The 19,951-nt window shown below is 40.0% G+C and overlaps 1 protein-coding gene across 1 annotated transcript; it reads left to right on the forward strand.

Annotated features, from left to right (window-relative positions):
* Nucleotides 1–5,387: 5,387 nt before the first annotated feature.
* copz1 (COPI coat complex subunit zeta 1) lies at nt 5,388–10,067 on the forward strand. The gene is made up of 9 exons (XM_071476272.1): nt 5,388–5,518; nt 5,982–6,050; nt 7,140–7,221; nt 7,315–7,406; nt 8,311–8,366; nt 8,459–8,536; nt 8,665–8,716; nt 8,811–8,849; nt 9,503–10,067. Exons 1-9 carry the CDS (start codon nt 5,501–5,503, stop codon nt 9,548–9,550), a joined length of 534 nt encoding a protein of 177 aa, XP_071332373.1. The 5' UTR covers nt 5,388–5,500; the 3' UTR covers nt 9,551–10,067.
* The last annotated feature ends 9,884 nt before the right edge of the window (nt 10,068–19,951 follow it).

Raw genomic sequence — 19,951 nt, forward strand, 5'->3', positions numbered from 1 at the left:
TTCAGCTGCTCATACAGCCACCGGCATAAATGGGATGGCTCTGTGCAGACAAACGCAGTCTTCCTGTAAGGCACCCACACCACAATTTTTTGCACTCTTGTATCCTTAATAGCACACTTGCACCCCAACCTCCAAATTTCCCTTTTGCCCACATGACAAACCACAAACCAACAGTTTGGCATACACCATGGCAATCATTCTGTCAGTCTACACTGAAGTAGGTAGGTGTTTACAAATCCAGAGAAAAAGACTGTAAGCAATATTGATTCTAATTATGAAATGACAATACACATAAAACAATCGGGTTAAATAGCTAAAATTGAGTGAAAACTAGCCGGAGGGTTGTTTCTGTCCTGGCCAAACCCGTACAAGAACTGTGTCCTTTCAAATCCTCCCAAACGTAAGGTATGAGGAGTGTGATGTGGAGCACCTGGAGTCACAGCCGGCGTTGTGGTGAGGGCCCTGTTCAAGCAGGGGTGGGTTGGAGGCTGGATTGAGACTTAGTTTAGTAGAGATGGAATGTACACCCTCCGCCAGGTAAGAAAGACTACATTGTTCCTCTATCTGGCAGAGCAACCACCAAGGGAGCAAGAGGAGCAGGGGGAGAATGGAGGGGAGCGTGTCTTACATAGCAAGTGACCATTAAAATCCTTCACAAAAAATCCCCTCATTGCCCTGATCTGAAGCACTGCGAACAGTGAACTCACAAAGGCTATGTGTTAGGTAGAACTGCCTTATTGTGCAACAGCTTTCACACAGTTACTGATGGTGGAGATGCTGCATATTTGTTGTGTTATACAGCAATGCATGTTTATTTTTATGCACTGTGAGAGATGATAGTAGCAGTCCATCACAGTGACAAAGATGATTTTGGAACTAATCTACATCACATGAAATATTCAGAACCTTTCATGCTCTGGAAAAGACCCCTCACTGTACATTGTGTACAGCAGAGCGGATAGATTTCATTTTTAAACGCTTTTGTTGATGACAACAAATCATTGAATGGACATACTTAAATATTTGTCTGATAATTCACCTTCTGTGGGACCAACATATGTTGCGGCCTTGTCTATACTTAAAATTACCACTGCAAAGCCTTTATAGGATCAGCAGGTTTTCATGTAAGAAAACCGTGGTCCATTTTTTGAAAAGTGAAAAAGTCAGTTGAACATCAAACAGCTGCAGTGTGCAAAAAATGCACGCGGTGTATTCAAATAAGCATGGAAGTATAAGACCTTCTTTTTCTCTGAATTGCAAGGCCAAAAACAGATGTCACAGTCACTTTCCTTCATCTGAAGTGAGGGAATTAACATTTTCACACTGTTACAGTAAAAACTAAATAAATCTGAAAGTTGATAACAATCTCCAGTAAACTGCACATGTATGCTCAACCTGCCACAAATATTCTAAATTTAGTACAAACATATACAAGATATATATGAAAACAATCATCCTCTTTACTAATAACACTCTATGTTACATGTTTCTCTGTTCAGCTTATCTTGGTTCTTTTGACAGCAACTGAAATTGAAATTTATTAAAGAAAAATACTGAAAAACAAATGTAGTGATTATCTGATTCACAGCAGCATTACACTTACTGTTCAAAAGATAAGACAAATATTGACACTTAAAATAATAATTCAAATAAAAATTTACAACGAGTGTAAGGATAAATAAGTTTGGGGTACTGTGAAATACATATAAATTGGAGGGCTAAACAAAAATGGAGTTGAGACTTTCAGTAAGGCATTGTATATTCAAAAGCCATGAGAGCATGGAAGGTTTTGTCTGGCTCATTCCAATATTACATCCCACTGAGGCATAAATCACAATGTTTTCTCTGTCATTGTTCTAAGATGGAAAAAGTAGGTGGCTGACAGAGTCAAGAAAGGTGAATGTCTACCAGGAATCAAAGAAGGGACTTCCCAACCCAAGTTCCTAGCACCCAGCCCCTGACTCAACCACCGCCACAGCATGCCAGAGAGCACCCTGTTATTACTGTGACCACAGTGGTTTTGAATCTGGACACAGTTCCCAGGTCAACGCCCACGTTCCCTGTTTGTGTTTGTTTGCTTCAATTAGTCTTTGACATCTCTTCTTTCCAGCTTGCCTGAACCTCTCTGGGTTGTCAGCCTTTATTTATTGTACACCTCAGTGCCACGAACAACTGGACTTCAAAAATAGACACAACATGCTGGGTGGGAACTGCCCGCAGTTGACTCCCTCAGGCTTAACATCTCTGTGTAAAGTGTGTAAAATCTAATCTAGAATTAATGGTAAATGTTTTTTGTTCTCCAGCTCCTCTCTGTGTCCTGGTATTTCCATGGCATTTAATTTGTTCATTAAAGATGGAGGAATGTGGCATCTTTGGTTTTGTCTGAACATCCAGAAGGCTGTATCAGACTCGAGTGGAAAAACCACCTCACTACTAAACAAAATGAGTGTGTGCTTTGGGTTGTGGTATCAAAAAGGGAATATTTTTGGAGTGAGTTTCTGGGAAAGGGAAAAAAATAGAGAGTGCAAATGGAGTATCATTTTTTTTTTATTCTCATAATAATTATTAGCTCTCTTGATTTGAAATATAAAAATGACATTTTGCTTATTTTCCCATTGTAAACATTTAACATTTAATAAAAAAACACACTGCAAATAAGGGAACATAAAAAGGGTAATATGCACATGCAGACTGGTACTCAACTGGAATGAGTTTGTGAATTTGAACCACCCACACTGTCTGGTTGATATCCGATTTCACATATCTGCCTTAACCCCATGGTGACAATATTAAAGATGTACATTAATCTTTTTATTTTTTTTTGAATGAGCTGGAGGTGAAATGATCTTTATTGCACAGAGCTCAGAGCAACATGAGAAAATAGGTATTTGACTCAGAGATAGCCTTTCCATGGTTGTTCCTGAAAACGTCTGTCATGATGGTCAAAGATTATCACTACCTGAAAAAGAACGAATGAGGAACCTGAACATGCAGCATCATTCCTCTGAATGTCTCAATACTTACCTCAAGATTTTTAGATAAAGATAATGTTATGCAATAACACTATTGTATTTCTTAATTATTTTCTGATAGCTTCTATTACATTATTGCATATTGTTGGAAAAGGGAAGTACAAATAAGAAAATCAAGCGGATTTTTATTTATGTGTTTGTTTACTTATTTGTTTCTTTGTTTAGGGTGTTGTGTAAGTGTCTCTCTCTCTCTCTCTGTGTGTATGTATATATATATATATATATATATATATATATATAGGTAATTGTATACATGCAATTACTGTAGACCCATGCCACGGGTGGTTATTGCAGTAATGCAGACACAGAGGGGGAAGGCAGGGAAAGGAGGATGTTGACTGGCGGAAGCTCTGCTTAACACTGATAAAAGGACCACTTGGTTCTTAGGAAGGGAACTGCTAACTGCTGTGGTTGCTGGCATTAACTGAGGAGAGGGTAGCAACCCATACTGTCACACTACTTCATTCTCTTTATGTATTGTTGTGTTATGAATTTCTACTTTTTTAATCTTTGTGCACAATAGACAGGACTAATAATATATTGTAAATATTTGCTGAACTTGAACAGGGGATCTATAAGGGACACTATTAGTCTCTTTAAGAGTTTCCTCACATCATGCTTTGAAGATTTTCTAAAGAAGTTTATTTATGCTTCATTTGGAAGTTATTGTTGAAGGTCCTTCATATATGGCATGTAGGTGCATACAATTTCACAGCTTTTTTAAAAGAAATCAGTGGTGTGGTTCCATGTTTAAGTCTGCACCATCAGTGCCGTGCACCATCAAGCGAAGTAACAGTCCTTGAATGGGTTACTGCCCGTATGTTTCTTCATCTTATTTGTTGATTCATCATTCAACTTTCATTCATCCTCACTATCAACTGTGCCAGTCATCATCACTGTGATTCTTTTCAAAAATACATAAAGGTATGAATATCGGACTTCTAAGATTAGATGGCACGATGACAGTGATATCTTTGTATGTTTTTTAACCGTAAGTATGAGCTAGTTCAAGGCAGTACACAGTTTCCTCTCCAGTCAGGGTAATTTTGAAATCGTAGTGGCCGAATTGTGTAAACATAGTGTAGTATTGCAACATTTCATGGTTTCTTTCATTGCTGTTATAAATGCATGTCAAAATAATTTGTATCTTTTGACCATATGCAGTTAAATAACAGCTGTACACGATGGCTTTCAAAACTGTATGTATTCCAGTATTATTTGAAACTTAAGCCCAAAAATATCTTACAGTAAGGTCAACCTGTGATGTCATCTATGGAGTGAGATAGAGGGAAATCCCCATCAGCCTGGGTTTCCAAATGCTTCCCAGAAGTGGGAACTAAGATAATTGGGTTTGGTTAAATGTAGGAGGATCCTGAAAAAAGATGTTGATGAGTACGAGCAAGCTAAAATGGCTTGAAAATGAGAGACTGTGTGTTACCATGCAGTCCTACAAAAAACAGCTACCACTTTTAGTTTATGATTATTCATAATAATAATCTAGTTCTAACTGCAGTACTCACAGTAGAGATTTGAATTCTGAACCTGAGTGGTAGGCTTATTGGGACTTCTTCACTACATGTCAGTGGGAAATGTACTTTTTATTTCCCATTTGTTTTCAAGCCACTTATAATTACTTCTAACTAACTACTTCCATCACTTGACAGTTGTAATGCTACAAAAGCCATAAGTTTAGCCAGTAAAGTTGGGCCCTCTGAGAGTGTGATGTCAGTGGTCACCCCTTCACCCCTTCATACGTCAATGTACAAACAACTGAATGACAACTAAAAGCTTCAGGTAATCAGTAATGACTTTTTTTTTTATGCCAAATTCAATCAAACATTACTCCAATATGTAATGCTTTTACTATAAGGTTTGTTTAGAAAAAAAAATCACAGAACATCAATTATGTCTTTACCTTTACTATGCCCTTAGCAGTAAATGAAAAAACATATTTTCTGGCCTCTACCTTGAAGGATTCCTCTACTCCATAATAAACAACTGAATAAGTTGTTACTGCAGTCACGTTTTACACCGATAACTAGCTGTGCTCCCTCTTATTTGACTTTTTTTTTTTTTTTTTCGTGTGAACTGATCAAAACGCATATACTTGTCAGTCACCACTTTATGTGTTCACCTCTCTGCGCAGACAGACAGATCACCTTCTCCTTTGCTCTCCTCTCCTCTCCTCTCTAACCTTCACGTAGTAGGACTGCAGGACTGTTGTATTAGACTGCATTACTTTTAGCTAAGTGTATCGAAGTGCCAAGTGAGTGTGCATCAATTTATTATTAGCATAAATGAAATCTATTTTCTCCTCACTCCTGGCTCCTCTCCCTGCAGAGAACTGCCCTTTGCCCCCTACGCAAAACGCAACGTAATGCGTCAGCCAATGGGAAAGAGCCTCATTTACTGTACGTGTTACGTAGGCTACAGTTAGCCTGCTAGCTGCTCTGCTAAAAAGAAACAAGATGGATTCTCCCATACTGGTAATGTTAACTCTTGTACCAATTGTACATAGTGCTCAAATCTTCACTCAGACTTTTACCTATAAATGTTTCACGCAGCTCTTGTGTTCAGAATTGTTTCTCGAAACATGGCGAAATGTGGTAATTTAACCATCGAGTTAACTAGTGTTGGCTGTGTTGGCTAACCGGCTAGCCTCGGTGAAGTTAGCTTGTGTATATGCGTTTATCGGTGATGTGGAAGTGTCATGTCTTCCTTTTGACCTGGCGGATAATCGTTGCAAATACTGTTTATACGACCGGATTGTGTTTGTTTCATTTATCCCATGCTAGCGCCGGTCGTAGTTTGTTTTTGCCCAGTTAATTTTCCCCTTATGACAACATATGTTTGATGACTGCAGTTACTGATCAGTGAGTTAACTTGACATTACAGTCATGCGAGTCTGGTGTAAACTAAAGTCAGTGCCTTTGTCTGCAACTTTCACAGGAACCATCCTTATACACCGTCAAAGCAGTTCTTATTCTCGACAACGATGGAGACAGGCTTTATGCCAAGGTATGATTAAGACAGTTGTGCAATAAAATTACCCACAGTGGTTACATTTTTCTTGAGCATCTGATCGCTGATCCTCTCTTTTAGGTTTGTTTTTCTGCATTTATATCGAGGGGCCAAAGTTTACAACTGAGTAATAACTCCGTTTTCATGCTTGAATCTGATAGCAGATATAGTTTTTCTGATTAGTAAGGCGCTTAAATTAATATTTATTTGTCATAAAAAAGATTCGTAAGCATATTGTACACTCTGTGTTGCAAAACAAGACATAATATGTAATGTAGGAGCCACATTTAAGAAGTTTTACCATTACATGTAATTACTAGTTTTTTTTTCTTTACACAGCATGTATCAAGGTCCTGTTTATTGGAGTTTACATGAGCCCTACATTTACATTGACTGCACATTAATGAAACATTATGTAAACGAAGGCAAATATCTGTGTTGAAGGGCCAGATCTGGCCCAGGGGCTATATTTTTTTGTCAACAAATCCCACAATAAAATCCAAATCAACAATGAAATGATCCTACCTAGTATTACCTGTGCAGTCAAAGTCTGATATATTTTATTCCCCTGTGGTAATAGACCTTATTGTTATCCAAAATAAATGACAAATGCACCTAAAAGCCACACCATTGCTCTGGGTCCTTCATTACTATGAATATGGGTTCTACTCATTAGAGCACCAAATCTACGGCTGAAAATAGTCATCAACAAATACACAACTTGCTCCTTACTGAGTATTGTTTACAAAAGCAGGGCCCAGTTGGATTAGGACATTATTAACCCTTTAGTTAATAAAATAAATAAATGAAACTATATTTTATTATATGTTACATATTTCCAGTATATTTATGTCCTCAGTAGGAATGGACTTGGGGCTGAGTACGAAGGACCGTCTGGGGAAGTTGAAAATACTGAGAGACAGAGTAACACGCTGTTGGTTTTGATCTTTTTGACGAAGAGAAAACTATAGAATATCACCAGCCTCGTCCTTTTTAATGGAAATTCTAACTAGTTAAAGTGTTATGTGGGTTTTGATTTACACGTCAAAATATCACAACATCTTTACTTCAAATGTGTCTCTGCAGTATTATGATGACACGTACCCGACAGTGAAGGAGCAGAAGGCGTTTGAGAAGAACATATTCAACAAAACACACAGAACAGACAGTAAGATATGTTCATCATATTAAAGACTGTCACTGTTCTTCCCTCAGTACATATCTAACATAGCATGGTTGTTTTTTTTTTGTGTACCCATAGGTGAGATAGCATTACTCGAGGGCCTCACTGTTGTCTACAAGAGCAACATAGACCTCTTCTTTTATGTCATTGGAAGTTCCCATGAAAATGAGGTAAGTTTTTTTAGGGTTTTCATCAGTCATAGAAGATCAAGCAGCAACTTTTGAGCATTAATATCTACCCAAGTGTAATATGATATTTCAAAGTAGTAAAACACTTACAGGCTTCTGTCTCTTACGATAAGTCTTAATTTTACACTTCTCATTCTGTAGTTGATGTTTTGTAGTAATTTGTGGCTTTTTTAACTTTTCACCAACTGAAACTTGGTTTGAAAATTAATTGTGTAGCCTGCTGTATATTTTAATTTTAATTTAATAATTTTTAAGACATTTGTACTTCCACGTGTCACAATTTTTTTTCTCTCAGTTACTGCATGCAATTACGTAGCCAACAAATATAAGAGATGTATATTCAGTTTGAACAAATTTTGTACTTGTTTGACTGAATGCCAAAAATTCAGACTGCAGAATGCACCAGTTAAACTGAACGTTGTGGCTATGATTTATCTAGCAAATTGATTGTCTTTTGAGTCATGCAGCAGTTTTGCCTCTCAATTCAGATTAATAAGGTGTAGTGTCCTCAGTATTATGACATATAGTATATGTGGCTCTAGAAGTTGCATCAAAATTATTATCAATTTTAATTACACTGTCTATATTTAAGTATTACAAATTAAAATTTGTTTGTTGTTGCTTTACACGTGTTAAATAGCAATTTTAAGTAATTTTATCCTTTAGAAAATGGGGTTTTATTTTTATACTTTATATTAAGTTTAGAACCTCTACCAGCAAATACAGAGTTTGTCATAGCTTGAAATTGAAAGAAATTGTGTGCCTTCCTAGAGAAGGAACCATAAAAAGTGATACACACGTTACCTCTTGGGTAATTTTTTCCCAGATGGTACTGTTGACCCATTAGACAGAAACAGCTTCTGATATATTGTTTTATTCTCAACAGCTTATGCTTATGGCTGTTCTAAACTGCCTTTTTGATTCGCTCAGTCAGATGTTGAGGTAAGTTTTGGCAGCTATTTTTTATTCCCAAAAACTTTTTCTAATGTCTAGAAAGTTAAGATTGATATGTATATTTTTGTCTTATTTTGTAGAAAAAATGTTGAGAGGAGGGCTTTGTTGGAGAATATGGAGGGGCTCTTCTTGGCTGTGGATGAGATTGTGGATGGAGGGTAAGAATTTAGCAGCTTGAAACTTTTAATGCAAAGTAATCTCTTGTTAAAACAACTACAGTATTAGTGGAGCCTTTTTTTCTCTGGGATTACTGACTGTTGGTCTGCCTCTTTGCTGCCTCCCTCAGGGTGATACTAGAAAGTGACCCACAACAGGTTGTGCACCGCGTGGCTCTCAGAGTAAGCTCCTCTCCTCTCCTCTCCTCTCAAAAATATTTAGCAAAGTTTGATGTTGCTTGTCTCAGCTGTAAACATAACATAATTGTTCTTGCAGGGGGATGATGTGCCTTTGACAGAGCAGACAGTCACCCAGGTGAGAAAAACATCCCCATCTCGATCTTCTATCTGCTATAAAGTTTAAAAGCTCCATTAGTTTATTGACATTACTTCAGAAGCTGTGAATACAAGGACGTTGTGACAGCATCATTCTCCTCTACCCATACTTTGTCACTCGCCTCTGGGTTGTCATATATTGCATTCCCTTATATACATGACAGTGTACATGATAACTAATTATTTTGTGGTAAGGGTGTAGATAGCCAACGGTGGTTCCTGTGCTTAACTTCTTACATGAGTCTGTGTGTGAGTGAGCTCCTCTTGATTAATGTTGTCATTTAAGAGGCCTGAGACTGGCTACCACCATCCCTCCTCTGGCCATGATTAATGGCTGTCCCCAATCCCCATGCTTTATGGTTATGATTCAGCTTTCATTCAATGAATTAAGATGATTAATTAGGTCTTGCATATTTTTCCTCATTTCCATCACTAGTTCATCCTTCTTTGTTAATTTTTTTTATGGGTACATGTAACTTTTTTTCTGTTCTTTCCTTTTACCTCCCCAACACATGCCACTTGTTTTTCATTTTATTGTATAGATACTTTTTCTACTAAAGGTTTGTCTCATTTTACAGTTAAAGGTTTGTCATTGGGGTGATCTGCTTGGTTTAATTGAGTTTTCCTCCACAGGTTCTTCAGTCTGCCAAAGAACAGATCAAGTGGTCGCTTCTACGATAGAGTCACTCCTATCTACCAGAGTCACCAGTCTACCAGTGAGCCGCTGTTCAGCCCAGTCTTCATGGCACTGATCCACAGATTCCTTTTCCTCTGATTTCAACTTCTTCAATCAAAGCTGTGAGGAGTAACACTGGCAGATCCAGTCACACTCCCAGGAGTACTGCTAGATAAAGTTTCACTTTCCAGTTTTTTTCTTTGTTTCTTTTTGTCCAGGCCTGCATTGTATGACATAATCCTAAGGATATGATATGGTGTACATTCCAGTATCGGGGTTAGCCTGTTTTGTAATGTATGTTTGTTTTTTTAATTACATGATCTGGGTGTTTATTAACCGAGTACATTGCTCTAGAAAACATTGATAAACCTCATCATAGTCTGTGACGACATTCCATTGTCTCCAACAACAAGATTTCTGTTCCATTTGACATCACCTCCTTCACATGACTGTACTAAGTATTTAGGCACTATCTCTATCACTTCATGTACATGAATATTCTGATTAAAAAGTGTACAACTAGCACTGCAGTCATACCACTGATCACAGAGGTATGTTTTGCTTTCTTTTTTCCTTTGTTCCTGGGGATTTTCTGTCATCAGATGAAATTAATGTTTGTTGACATGGGTATGTGAACAGCTGTGATATTTAAAAAATTACCTGCTGTGTGTTGAACATTGGATTCTTCATCATTGTATTATGAACGTCACACAGCGTATGCTGTGCTTTTTTATATCTGCAAATTTAGCAGGTTTTTAAGAGCTTGTGTTTCCTTATGCCAGAGCTGCTATGCTCTTTGTTCCTCAAGACTTCAGCAGGAGCCAGGGACACTAGAGCAAGGGCTCCATCTCCTGGTGTCTGCAGCAAAGTGCAGAGGTCATAGATATACATACTGAAGACAATAAGGTGGAGAGGGGAGGAGACCTATTCATGCAGCTACGATCAGGAGCTTACATTGTACTGTGTACTGTCACATGCAGATGCGTTTTATGGAGTCTTACTTGATTGATTTCTTCTCTGTAGAGAGGCATTGTGCATCATGAATTGTCTTCTTCCATGTATGGACCCCCACTTTCACACATTAACGGCATACACTCATTTTAATGCAAATGAAGGATACACTCCTGAGAGAAATGGATGTGAGAAAAGGCTCTACATCAAGTTGATATCTGATGCATATTACAGGAGAAGAATTATAGATCTGCTTTCTTCCAGCAAGGTATCCCCATATGTTCTCATGCTGATCACTTGAAGGTATTTTTTTGCCAGCAGGGGTTTGTGTTGGTTGCACAACAGACAGATCCAACCATGCCTAATGTGAACCACATTAGGTCTTGGGTCTCATTACAGTTCTTTTTTCTCCCCCTCCTTGTCCTTACAGTCAAGGCTGACATCTCATCTACTGTAGTTGCCGTGCTGTGACATGTCTGTTGGCCAGAGTTAAAAGCCATTTAGCGACAAATTGACATTTTTCAAAAGTTTGCCAGTTTGTTCACTTTCTTTCTCTTATCTACATCTATATATGTCGGTTGGCTTCAAAGTGTGAAACAGACTAAATGAGTGATGTAGAGATATCTATGGCCTGGAGATGTTTGTGGAAAGGATCACACACGTTAGCAGTAATGTCAGAATGCATACCATTTATTTGCCCTGTGGGAAATTGCATGCCTCTTCCACTGGCAACAAATAACAAAAATAAGATAAAAAAATATTGGTTCAGACCATAAAGTATAAACGCCTAAAACAATTTTGAAAATATTCTCTGCATGTTATGTATCAACCACAGTTGACTGGTGGGAAAGAGCACATGATGACAAAACAAGGGAACAGTGTGTGTGTGTCTCAGCACCTGGATGCATGTGTGCGATTTGAGAGAGAGCAGTGTAGTCAATGAAACTGTGACTGGCTCTGACCTGTGCACCGATTGTCCTGGCTTTGCTCCAGTTTGATTCGGCCTGTGAGTCTGCAGCTCTTTACGGCTGCAGATACAGCATGAATGGAGGCCGTGTTGATGCTACTTTCTAAGTGTTTTACTGGAGAAAGAGCAGTGAGAAAGGGAAAGGTAATCATTACAAATGGACTTCATTATCGCACCAGATTGCTGGTATAAGGAGGACAGCGTCTGTCTCAGCGTGTGGTTTCAGTGAGAGGGGGAAACACGAAGGTTAAAGAGGACAAGGTTAGCAGAAGTAGACTGCAGCAAATGTGATTGGATGAGACTCCAGCGAGGCCACGTTGGGGAAGAGTAAGGGTTAAAACAGATTCCACCCAAGGTGCCTGTCCAGACCCTCACTCCTCATCTGGATAGCCTGCAGCACCATCGGTAGCTCAGTGACTTGCTTTCATCCACTAATTACAGTTGCACCATCATAAAAAACCAGTGAGGTAATTTATATTAATTATACAGGAATGAGTATAACAGTTTGAAACGCCATGGCTTGACATGCTGTACATAACATGCAGTAAAATTGTCAGAGATGTGTGGGCTAGAGCTTTGTAATTGATCGATGCATACAATGAAAGAGTCGCTCTCTTTCTCTTGTGTGCGTGTGTGTGTGTGTTTGTGTGTGTGTGTGTTAGTGGACTATGTGAATTAGAGTCAATAAATTATCATCATCTGTAATCTTACAGAGTCTTTATGTCATAGTCAATGGGCCTGAGCACCCATCCAATGTCTTGCCCCGCTAAAGAGAAACAACGCTGGGGAAAACAATGACAGTATGTTGGATGCAATACAGTAAACATATTAAAGGAAGTGCCATTATATTGTCTGAGCAGGACAAAGGGCAAGACCCACATGATGTTTAATGACCCAGTGTATTAAAATGAACAGGGCTATTTTACCTCCACTGCTCCCCATTTCCACCCAGTAAATGATACCAAGATTTAACATGATGATGTCAACATTGGGAAAGTAGTCGGATTTGCTAGGAAATCATCCCTTGTCTGTTCTTAAACTGCATTAATTCAGTCAAAACAAACTAAACCACCATATCCACAGAATCGCTGTAAACATAGCCTTTTAAAATAGGTCATTAAAGGCTGCTCAGAGTGCTTGTGATGTGTGTGCGCATGCATGCAGAGAGAAGATGGTATGAGCCCAGACCTGCTTCCTTTGCCTGACCAGCATCTCAGCAGCCTGATGTGGTTTATGGCCCCAGTTGCTCTCTCTGGGTCTGTTTATGGATTCCCATAGAATAGAGAATCATGGCCACTCCAGGAAAAGCCTGCCAAAAACAACACCTCCACCGCTGCACTCCTGCCTGCCTTTGCCATAACTCAGCACACTGTTTATGTTACTGAAGAGAAAAAAACAGTATTCATAGTAATGACATAAGATGACTGTAAATTCTGATGCTAATGTTTAATTTTTTTTGTTGATGTAAGATAAAAATGTCACCACAAATGTGGCTGGTTTATTGGACGTCGTTACAGGTTGGTGAAAAAATTGTGGGCTTTGTTAAGAGAAAGCTTTTTTCTTGGGGTTGGAATAGCATTGCCTTTGCAGGACCAGTTATTTTATGATACCTGTAAGATTTATTACATGAAAATGTTCAACTTTGATAGGATAATGAAAGTGCACCACCAAGGGCATTGTTAATCGAGGAAATATTCTACCTGATGTGTTTTCCCTCTGCTGTTTTCCCCACAGTTCTCCTGTGCCAGCGCAGTGCATTACTCTTCACAGAAAGCATACTTTAGAAGAGTGATAGTGCAGGCACTCTGGATGTGAAAATACTCTCTGGTCAAAACTGGTACTGGTTAGATGCAGTAGGGCCATGTTGTGTTTCTTTGTGCTTAGATGGCAAAACAAAATCCTCCATTGTAGTTGCTCAGGTTTGCTGTGCCACGGGGGAAACTCCCATCATCCTCTGAAGCTGCACAACTGGGGCACATCTGGTTAGTGGATGGGCTCAACTGGACCCTGGCCGACCCCTCCTCCGGACCCTCGCAGGCTGGCTGTAATCCTGAGGGCAGTGTGTAGCTGGTTGCCTGTCGCTGCTACTGATGGTGCTATGTCATGACAGTCAGAGGTTACTGGGTTACTGCTGTTATCAAACAGTCAACACAAGTTTTGGTCTAGCAATGATGCAAAAGAGCACTAAAGGAAGGCCATAAGTCATTTTCACTGTAGACAGTGAACAGCAGACACAGCCCTGCTGGCCGTAAAGCTTTATGAGCTTTGCTGTTGGTGTTATTCAACTCCCACTGCATCCATCAGTATGCTTCTTCTTTTCTTTTTTTTTTTTTCCGGCCATGTTTAGTCTTGTTTTGCTCGAAAGAATTCCTCGGCATGCCCTCCACTGTTTTACTGCAGCATGTGTGTGTGTATTTTTTGTAGCAGGGGCTAAAGAATGTAAAGAAAAGCATTTTCTGTGGCATACCCCTGAACCCTCAGTTTGTTCCCTCCTCCCTCTGTCATCCACTCTTTCTCACTTTCTCCCCTCCCTCCCCATGGATTCCCCAACCACACCACAACACCGTTAACAGACGCAGCCCTGACAGATTTACTGCCATCGTCTTTCCATTGGCCGCCAGCGTGACAGCTGAGATTTAATGCTGCCTTCTCATTGGCCGAGATTTGACAGGTAAATTTATGGGTGCACTGTGATTTGATGCCTCCTGCCTTTGAAGTGAGTTACAGCTCTGTGGCTTATAGGACACAGAAACGGTGTCAGGTTGCAATCGTAAAACCTTATCCCTGAAGGGAGGTGGCGCTGGAGTATAATAGTCCTGACGTCATGAGAGGAGAAGAGACCTTCTTGAGAGCTCAGAGGAAGAAATTTGTGATAGGATAAAGTGCTAGGGGTGTATCCAAAAAATGCTTTGAACGCTTAGCAAAATATTCTGTTGATGCCAAAGACAGCAATTCAGTTGTGCTGCGGAGAGAGAGAAATGGAAAGCCTGTGTGACTGTGCATGTCTGCACGCATCCATCCTGCCTCTGATTTGGGGTTTTTCTACCTGAATGTGAATGTTCATCAGTCTAAGCTGTCTTCTTTCTCCTCTCATTCCACGTCTCTTATGATCAGCAGGTTTTTGGTTGACTCAGAGGTCAGAGGATCCTAAATGGCCGAGTAAATCACTATATCGCATAGCTGATCAGCAGCAGCAAACTGCCAAAGTCACTTTGGCGTCTGACTACTGTATCTGCTCACTGCAGCACCAGTGTTCGTGCAACACCATCATCTGTCTGCAGCCTATCTCTTCATCAGCCTGACAGTCTATCCTGACAAGATCAAGAAGAGAGAGAATGTGGCCCTGTAACAGCCTTGACCCACGGAAATCTCTAAGGGTAAATAGCATGGCTGCCCCTGCCCCGTCTATCAACCTCTAGTGAATTCATGCACCGTTTCCCTTGGATATCAAATCCCTCTCTTTACTCTTTCACTTCACACTTGAGGTCGTCTGCTCAACTGGAAAATTGTCTGAAAATGAAAAGACAGAGGAAAGCCCTGGACTTGCCTTGTCAAGTGGGATTGCATAATTTCATAAAAGACCTTCTCATGAACTTGATAACTTGGGGTTACACAGCGTGCCCTCTGACAATGTGCCATGTAGGAGAAAGAAAACAGGTTTTACATCTTAAAGAGATATGATCCCTCTGAACTCAGGGGAATGATGGATAGTTTGGCGGTGTGTTAGAAGAGGTTGAGACAAATATGCCCGTATAGAGTTAATGGTTTAAATGAGGTCCTTTCTGTAGGATCACGCTCTTTTTGTGATCCTGCATGTTGTATTTCTTTAATGTGTAATTCTGACTCTTTTTGAACCGGCAAAATGATTTTGTTAGGAAAGCTTCTTTTACCATATTTGCAGTTTTGAGGTCATGGAAAAAGCTTTGCTGAAAGTTGATAATCTGATAAAGAAGAAATGGATGTTTTTATTTTCATCACTCCAAGTGTGTTTCTGGTCTGTGGAACATAAATATTAACAGAGCAGTGAGCATCCAGCACCTCTGAAGCCCAAATATGGTCTCTCTACAGTAGATGAGACTTCGATGAGCTAAAACTGAAAAGAAAAATGTTTTTCACCCAGTCTCCTTAATGTGTTATAACTGTTGATACTGATTTAACAAGACTAAGAGTCCACAGCCATGCTGTGACTCTGTGAGATTGTGCTTGGTACAGTAAAGCTTGGAGCTAAATCTCAAAGTCAGTGTCATCCTCACAATGTCAGGGGGACCACCAAAGTTATTATAATTCATTCTACAGGGGGGCATGAACATTTTTATAGTTGTTGAGACTTTTAACTCAAAACTGGAGCCACAGGTTAGCATTAGAATAAAAGTCAGGGGATCACCAAAGTCAGTGTGATACAGTGTCAACATGAATATCTGCAATCCACCCTGTAGATCCTGAGCTATTTGTGAAAACTTTCACCTGGTGGTGGTGTTGAAGTCAGCAGATCACCAAAGTCAGTGGAATGTATTCATTGGACTCTGTTAATGTCTGTGTAAAATTTCATGGCAATCCTTTGGATAGTTATTGAGATATTTCAGTCTGGATCAAAATGGCGGATCGGCTGACTGACTGACATTGCCATCTCTACAGCCATACCATGAGCATGGCTAAAAACAGCCTAATCTCTAATAGCCTAATATATTAACTGAAAGCAACTACAATCAAGTTTGTTTAACTAAAGCACCCACAGTACACCTGAGTCTGTTCCATTCAACAGACGAATATTGACAGTCGTCTGAATATCATGTATCTTAGCAGCAAAAACAACAGCAAATAAAGCTGTAGATTTGTCTGCAATAACAACCATGTGTTGTCACTGACAAAGCCTGTATAATCCCACAGTTGATGATGATGATGATGATGATTCCTTCTAAACTATATAAAACTTTAACAGCAGTCTCTCCTCGCCTACCATAAATGATCACAGAGCAGTTTGAAGTTAAATAAACCCTTCCTCCTGGCACGTTGCCCCTTTCAAAAGACAATTACATATGTCAGATTAGGGGAAGTCTGAGGTGGCGTTTACACTTAGGGACCCACATTGCAGCTGGTGGGTTGTTCCCTGGAGAAGAAGCTCAGTCCAAACATGTCCCAACAAGCTGTAGATTAATAGGGTGGCATAAGGCCAAGGCATGTTAATTTATCTGTCGAGGCTAAACGCACCTCTGTTGGAAAGTGATTTTTACACAGTCGGCAGGGCGCCGGGGTGTCCATTCTGTCAAGGGGAATGTGGATGACTCTTGGGCCAAATAAATCTTAGCAACAAGGTCCTGCACAAGTGAACTTGATCTTTGTAAATGCATCTGCATGTAGTAGACCTTTAACAAAGGTGTAGATGGCAGCCTAGGAAGCCCCCCATGCTCAGCAGCCTCGTGGCCTCCTTTGTCCAACCTCTCTTTGTGAGCACTAAATATTACCAACAGGTTTGAAGTAGCAGAGAAAGACTGTGTGAATTAAGAAGTATCAATGGCACATATTTTCTTTAAAATCAGCAACCACTCTACACTCATGTGTCTTGGTAGTCTTGTGTAGTATTGTACATTATTAATTCAGACATAAGTTGTGTTTATAGTTCCTGTCATAGGAAAGAACAGGTGTCACTTACTGGTAACATAACAGGAGCTCAGTTCCACTCAAGTGTCTCAGTCAGCCATGACACCGTGACTGCATGACATGATGATTGCTGCATGACACCAGGACCAGGAAGCTGAAGCAGCTAGATTGAATCCAGCCATTACTCATTAATCAATTACTCCTGCGCTTTTCCTACTGCGACATGTCAAACTGTCTTCCATTAAAAAAGGCACCATGGGTCACACATTCAAACAGTTTCGACCAAGCTAATAATCTTTTTCCCCCATTTCCTCAAACCTCCTATCCAATTTGTTTCTTCCTCTCAAATCTTTTGGACTTCACTTCATTAAGCCAAACTGCAAAAAAGGTCATTTTTAAAATTCAGATTGCAAATTTCACTGGAGGTTCATTTTCATGCATGAATATTCATGATTTGAGTATATCAAAACATGCAAGTAGGTCGAACTTTACTTTTTTCCCTTGTTACCAGTCAGTGGGTGATTGCTCTCGCTTCAGTGTTATATTTTGAGTACTGGGAATGATATGCGCAGGCTAATTAATCTTGTTGAGTTACACTAATTAGAAAAGTAGTGGCAGCTATCTGAATATGGGACAGTTTGAAACATGATATGATTCCCCCATCAGAGATATTCCGTGAGGCAGGTGGCTGGCAGACAACTCCTCTGCGACTTCCATACGTTTACTGGAATTTGGTAACAGTACTTTAATAACCCGGCACCCTATGGACACTGAATACACCAACTTTGTGTACACTTTGGAGGCCATTTTGTCCGTCTCAGACTGGTGTAAAATGGCTGTCGTTTGCTAAGATGCCCCTCACTTATCCAGCTATTCTTCAATTTTTTCACTGCTAAAGTTCTCATATTGGTACATGATGCCTTTTGGTTATAACGTAGACCAGGTTTCAGTTACATACATAATTTATTCCTGAATAATAGCCCCCAGTATTAGAGAATATTACAATATTTGGTAATCATTAATAAGTAATGCATTCACACTTTCTCTGCTCATTGTTTGACAAGAATTTTGAATTTATGGCAAATTCTTTCATGTAATATCAAATAATTATTAAGCAAGTGCGATAAGTCAAATTGATGTTTTTACATTCATGCCGCCACGGCTGGGTTAACATTGAAATGTATATAAGTAAGTAGTGAGTGCAACGACGGGGTCATATTCACAGTTAACTCATTTCATTTCAGATTTCCTCTTTAGCTGATTTTCACATTTCTGTTTTTCATTTCAAGGTAAAACAGCTGGTGTGTCTCAATCACCACTTACAGTGAACATCGTGTCTGAGTGAAGGTTTGAGGACATGTTAACTTAGGTGTCCAGGAAAATGGGAGTAACCCGGACAGATGAATTGAAATTTTAATGATGAGCAGCACCACCACGCTGACGGCCATGGAACACCTCAGACAGCTTAAATATCACCGCTAATTAACACAGAGAGGTGGGCTGTCACAGGCATGATGGATGTTCGAGGGGGGAGAAGGCAGATCGCTGCTTTCAACCAACCAGCGATTCCTTTATTAATCAAAGCCTGAGATGAAAAGGCTCTCCCACACCTCAGGGAGAAGGAGATAGCAGGAGCTATTGTTGGGAGGGTTTCAATCATTCGCCATAAGCCTGTGCTGTATTTGATCAGGGGGCATCCAAACATTTGTAGGAGACAGAACGTTTCTGCTGCTGAGCACTTGTTTTTGTAAACCTCTGAACCACCCATATGTTGACAGAGCCACAGTTTGCGCAGTCAGCTGAGATTTAGTGGTTGTTGGGTACATTTCTGTTTGGAGGACCTATTTTTTAATCCCTCTGACAGGAGAGGTGAGCATGTAGAGAGTTGGCTATCAGTCTGAAGAGCGCTCTCCTCCCTGATAGAGTGAGCCAGACTGAGCACAAGGCAGCACTCCTACACTTTACCTCTGGACTGACTCCATGATCAGTCTGTCTCACAGAGATGATTTCGAACCTAGATGATTTCAGCACTTTGTGTATGAAGATGGAGTGTTATCTCCCCCTCTCTGATCTCCTCCCCATCTACCTCACTTAAGGAGGTCCATTGTTAAGTGCCAGGGGCCTGTGGGTGCTGTAAATCAGGCTGCAGAGGGAGGGGATGTCTCCCATGGGAGGAAACGCACACTCCCAGCAGCCTTCAGGCTGATCTCATCCTGCCTATCCTAATGCTTTAATTAAAGAACTGGTCAATAGCAAAAAGGAAGGTGCTAAAGGGTATGATCTGCACCTCCAAACGTACAACTGATAGGGCAATACCCTCACAGGCAGAATGACCGGGCACTGTACTTGAAGAAATTCTTTCCTCCTGCTTGAAGAATGCAGATACAAGCTATTACCACACAGACAGTTATGTCTGTTTTATTGCCTACTTTGACAATAACAGCAACATTTTTAACAAATCACCTTCCTACAGGCCTCACTGACTGTTTTACTCCACTGCAGATGTTTTAGCAAGTTCTGAAATCATATTTGATCTGCAAACTCATAAAATGTGACTGTTCTGACCTCGACTACTTTGACCTGAATTTTTACATTTCTTTGCAAGACCCCAAGTAGTGGAATGCAACATCTTATCTGGGTCATACATTTTCAACCAAGGCCAGGGCATGATATCGGTGATGGCTTCATGGTCAAGGTGTATTGATCATCTGTTGTCTTGGCTTTAACGAATACTATAAAAAGCACCTGAGAACTACAGAACACTTGGCTTTACACAGTACAAGTACCATCTGTTTCTTACTGTCTGAAGGAAGGTTGTAAACAGGCAGTACCTTAGCATACACCTCCCTCTTGTGGTACTGACGAGGTGCTGTATAAACCTCCTAAATAC

The sequence above is a fragment of the Trachinotus anak genome, unplaced genomic scaffold (assembly GCF_046630095.1).
Source record: "Trachinotus anak isolate AG129_WGS33_773 ecotype Australia unplaced genomic scaffold, CSIRO_AGI_Tana_v1 ptg000004l, whole genome shotgun sequence".
NCBI lineage: Eukaryota > Metazoa > Chordata > Actinopteri > Carangiformes > Carangidae > Trachinotus > Trachinotus anak.

Coding starts and splice junctions, on each gene's coding strand:
- copz1 (XM_071476272.1), top strand. Junction 8,717..8,810: donor TGCACCGCGTGGCTCTCAGA/GTAAGCTCCTCT, acceptor TTGTTCTTGCAG/GGGGATGATGTGCCTTTGAC. Junction 8,850..9,502: donor CAGAGCAGACAGTCACCCAG/GTGAGAAAAACA, acceptor TTTCCTCCACAG/GTTCTTCAGTCTGCCAAAGA.